Source organism: Mus caroli, chromosome 6 (genome assembly GCF_900094665.2).
Source record: "Mus caroli chromosome 6, CAROLI_EIJ_v1.1, whole genome shotgun sequence".
NCBI lineage: Eukaryota > Metazoa > Chordata > Mammalia > Rodentia > Muridae > Mus > Mus caroli.
Genome location: NC_034575.1, coordinates 146,704,456 through 146,715,620, shown reverse-complemented (window position 1 = coordinate 146,715,620; position 11,165 = coordinate 146,704,456). Strand labels below are relative to the sequence as shown.

At 40.7% G+C, this 11,165-nt stretch overlaps 1 protein-coding gene across 5 annotated transcripts in view; it reads left to right on the top strand.

The window, feature by feature from the left end:
* Window positions 1-6,350, top strand: part of Dennd5b (DENN domain containing 5B) — a 111,193-nt gene extending 104,843 nt beyond the window's left edge. For all 5 annotated transcript variants that reach the window (XM_029478754.1, XM_021165870.2, XM_021165869.2 and 2 more), the window contains 2 exons: window positions 859-1,033; window positions 5,605-6,350. In XM_029478754.1, coding sequence (XP_029334614.1) covers window positions 859-1,033; window positions 5,605-5,788 — 359 coding nt within the window. In that variant the 3' untranslated portion in view covers window positions 5,789-6,350. The remainder of the gene's footprint in view (window positions 1-858; window positions 1,034-5,604) is intronic.
* The last annotated feature ends 4,815 nt before the right edge of the window (window positions 6,351-11,165 follow it).

Here is an 11,165-nt window from a genome sequence, read left to right as displayed (position 1 = left end):
TCTGTGTAGCCCTGGCTGTCCTGGCACTCACTTTGTAGACCAGGCTGGCCTCGAACTCAGAAATCCACCTGCCTCTGCCTCCCAAGTGCTGGGATTATGTTTGTCTTTAGATATATAGAATTCTAGAACTCCCAGTTTGTTTAAAGGTCCAGTACATCATTTTGTGTTTGTAAATTAGGCCAACATGAATCAGATCAGAGCTTTCTAGCAAAGAAAGGAAAGTTGCCAGTGTGCCTAAGAGTGATTTCCCCCTTTTCTAAAGACCTTAGAATTTTACTGCTCCTGACACTGATGTCTACATACTATGTCTCTCCTCAGATTTACTCCATAATGTCCATTTATGTTTATTTAATAATCGTAATTAAGGCAGCCATCCTAGGAGAGGGCACCACCTTAATTGTCAGATGGCCATGGTGTTCTTATTCCTGGAAAGGTTGACTCTTAGGAGATAATTCTCCTTTCCTTCCTTTCTTCCTTTTCGGTCTTCTTTTTTTTTTTTTCTTTTATTTTTTTATTTTTAATTCTTTTGCTTTTTCATGTCAATTTCTATTTCATGAAAGTATTTGAAAAGAACAAACTTCTGTAATATGGTCTTGATTAAAATATAAATTCCTCCCAGGCTGTGGTGGCACCTGCCTTTAGTCCTCATACTACCACACCAGGGAGCATACTGCTCAGATCTTGGTAATTCATTCTGAAATAAGTGAAAAAGTAATGGTTTGGGTCAGAGGGCTGGCTATGATGCCAAGCCTCAGTAGAGTTTCCAGAATAAATTAGATGATTTTTACTACATACCAAATGTTGACATTTCTATAAACAACTGTTGTACTGTAGTGTGATTTTGCTTTTCTTCCTCAGAGAAAGCAGTGGCTTATTTTGAAACCACTGACCAGATTTTAGACAATGAAGGTGATGTGCTCATTCAGAAACCATCAAGCAAAACCTTCTGCCACTACGTGAATGCTATTAACACTGCACCCAGGAACATTGGGAAGGACGGCAAATTCCAGATTCTAGTTTGCCTGGGTACAAGGTACAGAATCAAAGTTATGTTTTCCTTATTTTGTTACATGAGTATATGATTCTAGAAAAGGTTAGACCAGGTTATGCCCTTTTCTCTTGGCTTTCTTCATTCCAACTTTTATTATGAGACTGCTGTTTTCTTGGTACCTTTCTGTTACAATAGCAACTGATTTACCCATTTGTTAAAAAAGATTTATTTTATGTACATGAGTACACTGTAGCTGTCTTCACACATACCAGAAGAAGGCATCAGGCCCTAGTACAGATGGTTTTGAGCCACAATGTGGTTGCTGGGAAATTGAACTCGGGACCTCTGGAAGAACAGTCAATGCTCTTAACCACTGAGCCATCTCTCCAGCCCCTTCCTGATTTACCCATGTTTAAAATAGATTTCTGTAGGGTTTGTTTGGTTGGTTGGTTTTTCTTTCTTTTTTTTTTTTTCTAAAGATTTATTATTATACATAAGTACACTGTAGCTGTCTTCAGATGCGCCAGAAGAGGGCGTCAGATCTCATTACAGATCTCTCATTAATGGTTGTGAGCCACCATGTGGTTGTCTGGGATTTGAATTCAGGACCTTCCGGAAAACAGTCTTACTCTTACCCACTGAACCATCTCACCAACCCCCAGTTGGTTGGTTTTTCGAGTCAGGGTTTCTCTGTGTAGCCCTGGCTGTCTTGGAACTCACTCTGTAGACCAGACTGACCTCAAACTCAGAAATTTGCCTGCCTCTGCCTCCCAAGTGCTGGGATTAAAGGCGTGTACCACCACTGCCTGGTGATTTCTGAGTTTTTATTTTGTGTATAATGTTTCACCTTGCCAGGAGTGGTGGCTCACACCATTAATCCCAGCAGAGAAATGCAGATCATCAGTTCAAGGCTAACCTGGTCTTCAAATTGAGTTCCAGGACAGCCAGGGCTACAGAGAAAAACCTGTCTCTCAAAGCCAAAAACGAACGAAAGAAAAAATAAATAAATAAATAAATAAATGTTTTTCCATGGATGTGTGTATGTGCTAAGTGCCAGGTGCCTGCAGAGACCAGAAGAGAGTGGGTCCTGGAAAAATGAACCCAGATCTGCAAAAGCAGCAAGTGCTATTAAACATTGACCCATCTCTCCAGCCCTCATGTTCCTATTTCATAAGTGAGAAAATAGGAAATAGATGAGTCCTAAATAGTCAGCAAACGATCCCACAATCATATATTAAGAAAACAACCATTCCTTATGGTCTGTAATCCCAGCTCTTTAGGAGGCAAAGACAGACAAGTGCTGTTAGGGCTTCCTTTGGCTACAGAGCACGTTTAAGACCAGACTAGGGAAATTGGTGAGACATTGTCTCAAAATACTGAAAAAAGGACTGGAGATATGGCTTAGTCTAGAACCCTTAACCAGTGCACACAAAGACCTAGACTCAGTCCACAGCACCTGGAGAAAGAGCAGGGAGAGAAGGGAGGTATGGGGAAGTTGTAGGTTTTTATCTGGGAAAGGAGAAAGGCTCTAACTGGTTGTTAATTGTCTTGTTTCTCTGTGGCCATGTTCTTCTCCCTTCTCAGGTCCTTATAATTTTTACTATCTTTCTATCCTGCCTCACTTCTTCACCTTGTTTTGCTGTCTGTCGGATTGACTGATTGGTTAATTGGAAACAGTGTCTATGTAGTCCTGCTATCCTGTTACTTGCTATGTAGACCAAGCTGAGTTTGGACATTTCTGCCTCCAGGTGCTGGTATTAAAGATGTGGCCCACCATAGTGTCTGTTTTGTTTTGTTTTTGTTTTTTCAAGACAGGGTTTCTCTGTCTATCCATGGCTGTTCTAGAATTCCCTTTGTATATACCAGGCTGGCCTCCAACTCAGAGATCCTCCTGCCTCTGCCTCCTGAGCGCTGGGAGTAAAAGTATGTATTACTACCACCTGGCTGTGTCTGATTTTTCAAATGTTATTAATTGCATTTATTGATTTAGTGTGTGTTTAGGGGAAAGTAGAACCAGGGTTCAAATTCAAGTCATCAGACTTGGCAGCAAGCACCTTTACCCAATTGATCCATCTTGCCAGCCTTCGTTTGCTTTGTTTGTTTTGTTTTTAAGTTAAGAAGCTTGGAATGGTAATCAGTGGTAGAGTACTTGCCCAGAGTGCAAAAGACCATGAGGTTCTACCCCTAGCACCACCAAAAATATTTATTATAATAATAGTAATATAAAAAAAGTAAAGGAAATAAACTGCTATTTAACTTTGAAGTCATGAATGTCTGCCTTTAACTCATTCATCACCACCCTCATTACTCTGGGCAAATTTGAAGCCAAAATGAGCTGAATAAGGAGACCTGATTTCAGAAACAAAAAAAAAGCTAAACAAACTAAAGAGGCAGAGGTATGAATTGCTCAACAGAAAATGCTTGCCTAGCCAGCACTTACTCAGGAGTTGATGGGTACTGAGTTCACTAGCCAAGTAGTTAACTGAATGAAAAAAAAAAATGAAATAAGAGGAGGTGGTCATCACACTCCTAAAGTATGGAGATGATTCTTATTGTAGAGACAAGGAAGAAAGCAGGGAGAGGGAAGGACATGGTGCAGGAGAGGAGAGAAGTGAAAAGGAGAACAGAGCAGAGACACTGACCAAGAGAGGCAGCCTGAGCCAAAAGACCTGCCTAGTCAAAATCAGGCTAAGGGAAGGGAAGCCTACCCCTGGGAGGGAGAGGGTTAGGGTAGGGGCAAGGTTAGAAGTACTGGGAGGAGCCACAGGTCCTGAATGAGACTTAACTTACCTAGTGGACAGGCAAAAGAGGCAACAACATGGAGAAAGGGTGGGCAAGGAGAGTTCAGCCCCTTGCACCAGGGTCTCTGAAGAGAAGAATCAGACCCTACATTGTACAAGTGTGTCCTATTGTTATACCTTTCTGAAAATGAGGAAGTTTGTACATCACAAACCTGCAGCTAGGCTCTCTGACTCCCAGGCAGGCAGGATGGTGGAGTACCAAATGCGTTGTCAGTGCTCTCTTTTACACACACTCACTGACTGTGCTAACATTAACACAGAACGAGGCTGGACTGTGCACCATTCTACCCTCCCAATTGAAAATACTAGTGTGTGTACGTTGTGTACTGTTTTTGCCTAACCTGTGGATCATACCTTGTGCCAGAACAAGCCAGGTTCAGCCACCTGTCCTGGTTAAGCCAAGTAAAAGAGCCTAATTAATAGTGAAAGCAAGAGCTAGAGAGATGGCTCAGCAGTTAAGAGCATTCACTGCTCTTAAGTTTAAAAAGCATAGTGAGGAGCTGCTGGTGAGATGGCTCAGTGGTTCAGAGCACTGACTGCTCTTTCAAAGGTCCTGAGTTCAATTCCCTGCAACCACATGGTGGCTCACAACCATCTATAATGAGATCTGATTCCCACTTCTGGTATGTCTGAAGACAGCTACAGTGTACTCATATAAATAAAATAAATCTTTAAGAAAAATGCACACAATCACAAAAGAACTCACACAATATGTATTCACTGATAAGTGGATATTAGCCCAAAACTTAGGATACCCAAGATTTAAGATACAATTTGCTAAACGCATGAAACTCAAGAAGAATGAAGACCAAAGTGTGGACACTGTGCACCTTCTCAGAATTGGGAACAAAACACCCAGGGAAGGAGTTACAGAGACAAAGTTCGTAGCGGTGATGAAAGGATGGACCATTTAGAGACTGCCGTACCCAGGGATCCATCCCATAATCAACTTCTAAACGCTGACACTATTGCATACACTAGCAAGATTTTGCTGAAAGGACCCAAATATAGCTGTCTCTTGTGAGACGATGCTGGGGCCTAGCAAACACAGGAGTGGATGTTCACAGTCAGCTATTGGATGTATCACAGGGCTCCCAATGGAGAAGCTAGAGTAAGTACCCAAGGAGCTAAAGGGATCTGCAACCCTATTGTTGGAACAACATGATGTACTAACTAGAACCCCGGAGCTCTTGTCTCTAGCTGCATATGTATCGAAAGATGGCCTAGTCAGCCATCAATGGAAAGAGAGGCCCATTGGACTTGCAAACTTTATATGCCCCAATATAGGGGAATGCCAGGGCCAAAAGAATGGGAATGGGTGGATAGGGAAGTGGGGGGGCGCTAAGGGGGACTTTTGGGATAGCATTGGAAACGTAATTGAGGAAAATATGTAATAAAAATATTAAAAAAAAAAAAAAANAAAAATGCAAGCCGGGCGTGGTGGCGCACGCCTTTAATCCCAGCACTCGGGAGGCCAAGGCAGGTGGATTTCTGAGTTTGAGGACAGCCTGGTCTACTGAGTGAGTTCCAGGACAGCCAGGGCTACACAGAGAAACCCTGTCTTGAAAAAAAACAAGAAAAATGCATAGTAAGAAGCAGAAGAGAGATTTATTCAATGTCCCCATATTGGGAAGAGAGAGAGAAATATATACACCCAGTCATCCTAGGGTTTTGAGGAACAGAATTGAATAGGAAACAAAAGTAGTCCCATTGTATTGTTCAACAGGCTGATAATTAAAGGGAAAGACACAAGGGGGAGCCAGTTACACTGTATCTGTTAGAGCTCAGGTGCTGTGTCTGTTTGGTCTGTAGGGATCACCTGCTTCCACAGTGGATTCCATTGCTAGCAGAATGTCCTGCCATCACCCGAATGTATGAAGAGAATGCACTGCTTCGAGACCACATGACTGTCAACTCCCTTATCCGAATTCTTCAGACCATTCAGGATTTCACTATAGTCTTGGAAGGATCACTAATCAAAGGAGTGGATGTGTAAAGCAGGCGGCAGAAACTCTTCATCTACCCCTGGCTCCTGAAGCTTCCGTAACTATGGGGACCTATCTGGACCGGTCTGACCATAGTGAGCACTGCCGGGGCAGTGCACTAGAAGCCCCAGTTTGAACAGTCTCCACTCTGCAGACAAGGCAAAGTGCTGTATTGTAGTTCATTTGAACCTGAAATTTAGTATAAAATAGAGTATTTTCATGTGTTAGAAGTGTGTAAATATGCTATCTTTAAGAAATTATATTACTCTAATAAGATACTTTTCTTAGATTGAATATCCCTGTGACTTAAATAAGTAGTTTAAAAATGTTGGGGGTGGGGAAAGTGGTGCTAGTCAGGAAGAAGCCAGTAAATGTGTACATAGTGCAACCCAGGCAGGCTTCTTTTTTCCCTCCAGGTCTCACAAAGGAACCAGAATGCTTTGTCCTGAAGCAGCCATCCCTCCTGGAGTCCCATCCTGTGTGTGGTGAATGTCTACAGCTTTACAGAGTGTAAGCAGTCCTCGTTGTACCTTTTAAGTTATAAACCATTTAATACATTTAAATTATGAGTAATTTTTTTTAGTTTTTGGGAACTTTTTCATTTGGCACAAGGAAAAGATAATTAAAGTATTTTAAATATCAGACCCCAGCAAGGCTTAGTGGTGCACACCTTTAATCCCAGCACTTGGGAGGCAGGGGCACGTACATCTGAGTTGCAGACCAGACAGAGCTACATAGCAAGACCCTATCTCAACAAAGAGAGAGAGAGAGAGAGAGAGAGAGAGAGAGAGAGAGAGAGAGAGCGCAAGCAAATACCAGATCCCAAGAGCTTGGCTAATTGGAAAGCAAACACAAGAAGCCCTGAGAAGCATGGGACTTTAACTTCTTTACTTTTGAAAGATTAGCCTGGAGGCTTTGTTCTTGGAATTTTTATTACTGTTCTTTGACAAGGTTTTTGAGATAATGAATTTTAGTATCAATCATATAGCCATAACTGCAAGAAACAGTGTGACTTTTAACTTGGCCATCTAAACTCTTTAAGTGTAGCTAAACTACCAGCCCAGTCTTTGTTAGGTTCCAGCCACTCCTTCTGTCCTCCCCATCCCCCTCTCAGGAAATAAAAGGAATGTGGAAGAAGGAGGAGGTCTCAGTGTGATTTGGAATGCTTTTGTGAAGGTATTTGTTGACCATGATAATGCAAATAACAGAGGCTGAGAGAAAGAATGAAGCCTTTCTGGGTGTTTCAGGGAAAAGTAAAGCAATTGTCCCAGAGAAGTTAAAGCCACTCTGGCAGACTGAGGAGTGAATTTGACTCAAGAGACAGTTTAGGAACTCCTGAAACCTTTCTAGTTTGATAGCTTATTTATTTTTTTAAGTTAAGTAAATGTTAGCAACTACATAAATCTTTATCTTTTGGTGAGTAAGTTTCGGAACTCTAATTAGGCACCGATGATACCTTGTTAGTAGCAAAATTGCCTCGGCAGAGCTCCAGGTTTTATTCCCTGTTGTAGCTGAAAACCCAAGCCATGGCCTCTCAGGATCCGTGTGCAATCTCAGGGCCCTGGGCTCTTGCCAGCAGTGCTGTTTTCCTGTTTACTGGAGGAAGGGACTAATAGATCAAGTACCTCATGCCCTTTATCAGAAACTCTGAAGAAAAGGGTTGCCGAGAATACATTTACACACCCATGGAAAGAAAGGGCTTAGAACATGTCTCTAGATGACCTGTGTAACCCAGTGGTTTGTTTACTTAGAATAAGGGTGTTTATAGTAGAATGAGACTATTCTAGAGACCAATCTACTTACTATAGGAAACATCCACAAATTAAGATACAGTGCATCCCAGGGTTTTATTGTCTTTTCCCATGGGGCCATCCTGATGCTGAGCACTTGGTGGACTCTTAAGTCAGTATTCCACAGCTGAGTCCCAACAGCAAGTACAGCCTCTTCATTCAAATCAAAGACTTTGTATTCTTGCCCTCTCCCCCTTGACAACACAAGGTTTAGAATTTATGCTTTTTACCACACCCGAGTGCATGAAACCAACCTTGGAGACATTCTTACTCAGTAGCATTTCTTCTGTTGAATCTTCAGTCAACTGTACAGATATGAAGCTATATTTCTGTGATGCATAATAATAAGGACTGAAACTTGCGTTAAATTGTTTTGTTGTTTGTGAAACAGGATCTCACTGTATATCCCTGGCTGGCCTTGGAACTTCATTTGTAGACCAGGCTCACCTGGAGAGATCTACCTCCTAAATGAGGGGATTCATGTGAGTGCCCTGCCCCCCAAACTGTTCTTAATCTCTAGGCATTACATCTGTTGTTAAAAATGGGAGCAGAGTTGCATTCCAGCTTAAGTATAAAACTGTTACTTAAAAAGTAGTACCAAAAAAAAACCCAAAAAATTACCTATAAAGTTTTTTGTTCCACATGATGTCCTTTGGATGGGCTAATGGCTAGCCTTATGCCTTGCTCAGACAGCTGGGCCTCGTGGGAGCTGCTTGACTGACCCATAGTCCATTCCTTTGAATTTCCCACTGGCGATAAATCTTAGCCTTACAGAATAAATTTAATATGTAGAAACACTGTAAAGACCTTAGGGTGTGATAAAAAAGAAAAATATTTCCACTGAATTTGGGGTTACCCATTGCAAATGATACAAAAGTAAGACTTCTCATGTGACCTATAACAAACTGAATCAATACGAGAAATGCATCACAATGGTAACAGATTGCTCAAAACAGATGCATATAATCGTACAAGCTGACTTCTGTAAGGACCATACAACAGGCATCCTTCTTGCTGTGCTATTTAAAAACAAAAAACAGCCGGGCGTGGTGGCGCACGCCTTTAATCCCAGCACTCGGGAGGCAGAGGCAGGCGGATTTCTGAGTTCGAGGCCAGCCTGGTCTACAAAGTGAGTGCCAGGACAGCCAGGGCTACACAGAGAAACCCTGTCTCGAAAAACCAAAAACCAAAACCAAAAAAAAACAAAAAACAAAAAACAAAAACAAACAAAAAAAACTTAGTACAAAGCTTTAGAATCACCTCATAGTAAATGAAAATCAAAATTATTTATTTGCATGTGTGCAAATAAATTTAAAGCAAATACCTGGGACCAAGATTAATATCCTACATAGTACCTTTAAAATAAATAATTTTAAAGTTAAATTGGCAAGGAGAGGTAGCTAAGCAGTTAAGAGCACTGGCTGCTCTTGCAGAAGACCCAGGTTCATTGCCAGCACCCACATGGTACCTCACACCCACCTATTACTACAGTTCCAGAGGATCTGATGCGCTCTTTTAATCACCTTGGGCACCCAGCATAGTGAATATACATATGTGTAGGCAAAACTCTCATAAAATAAAACAAATCTTTTTTAACAATATCTTATTAAATGTGCTGTGGCTGGGGATGTAGCTCAGTGGTAGAATGCCTGTATAGTAAATACAAAACCCTGGGTTCTGTCCTCAGCACAAATAAAATTGCCAAATTTTTAACTTCTTCAAAAGCTTGTTCTACAAGTCTTTGTTTTGAGTAATAAAATCTCTAATCTTAACCTTCATGTCATATTTCTGGTGGCCTTACAGTGGCTTGCATATTATATGTGAAAAGCTCTCAATGCTTTAAGAAGGAAGTACTTTAGTACCTCACAATGACTGAGCTTCTCCATGTGAGGTAGAGTTGTGAGTCAGAAAGCAGGCTGCCAGGAACAAGTGAAGATCTCTGACTTGACCCTGTTTCCACTGGGAATGAAAATCTGATGGAGGAAACCTAAAATTTACAACTGTTGAATTTCATCTAAAATTCATTTTAAATGTTCGTATTTATTGTACCTTTTCTAGCTCTGTAGGATTTATTTAACATGACTTTTAAAAAATTTATTTTAATGAACTTCTATAGCACTGTATGAATAATAAACATTTGCTTCTACTTCCTTTTCTGACAATAAGCACATGTATAAATGTAATGAAAAACAGATTAAGACTATGTACATAGTACTTTGTGTCTGACATGTGTCAATATCTCTAAAATAGGAAGTAGTAGACAAGGCCAGGGAAATATTTGACAGTATTGGGAAGAGAGTTCTTTATAATGTGAAATATCTTCTAAGAATAATGGCTTTTCAATAGAGTTTTCATTTAGGAAATTGTGTTTTCTCTGAAGTTTACAGAAGCTAGTCTACCCTTTTCATGGTATTGAAAGTGCGTTCTAAACTTATATATTTCAGTATTAACACACCTTTATTGATTGACAACAGAGTACTCTACTGCTTTGATAGAGTAAATGGTATCTTTAAGCCTCTGTGTCTTTTGTTTGGTTTAGTTTTGCTTTTTTTTTGTTTTGTTTTGTTTTTTTTAGAGTCGTTTTACATAGCCTTGGCTGTCCTAGAACTCACTCTATAGACCAACCATGCTGGCCTTGAACTCACAGACATCCACCTGCCTTTGCCTCCCAAGTGCTGGAATCAAAGGCATACACCACCACACCTGGCAAGCATCAGTGTCTTTAGAAATCTTTGTTTCTTTCTCTCTCCTTTTTTAAAGATTTATTTACTTTTTATGTATTCATCATTCTGGCTGCATGTATGCCTGCAGAGCAGAAGCTTATTATAGATGTGATTACATATCTCATTACAGATGGTTGTGAGCCACCATGTGGTTGCTGGGAATTGAACTCAGGACCTCTGGAAGAACAGCCAGTGCTCTTAACCTCTGAGCCATCTCTCCAGCCCAAAATCTTTGTTTCTTATGTAACTATTTTTTTTTTGTAATATCATTTAGAATAACTGGGAGACAGAAAAAAAAAAAAATAACCTGTCCCTTTTTTTAAGAATACATGTACAATTTTGCTCAATCCAATGGACTGTTAAGCTTTTTAAAGAAGTTTGCTTTTGCAGTGTGATAAAAGGCATCCAAGGAGGGTCTGGAGTGAGTTCAGTGTTATATGTGCTTAACATACTTACACAAGGCCCTAAGCAGCACTCCAGCAAAAGAAAATAAACTCAAGGATGATTATAGCTGCCCCCCCCCACCCAAATCTGATGTCTCTCTCCCTCTCTCAAGGATAAGATCAAAATTGATTTCAGAAAGACACATTGAGGTGTTCATATTTATATCAGACTGAAGAAAAGTTCATCAAATAAACTTCCCCCTCTTTGAAAGGGTTCTGTCATGTCCTTAGCGATTTAGGAAGTAGCCATGCTTGCTTGGTCCAATTACTTGTGTGTTGGATCCAAGATTTTTGTTTGTTTGTTTGTTTGTTTCTTTGTTTTTGTTTTTGTTTTTTTGTTTTTTCGAGACAGGGTTTCTCTGTATAGCCCTGGCTGTCCTGGAACTCACTTTGTAGACCAGGCTGGCCTCGAACTCAGAAATCCGCCTGCCT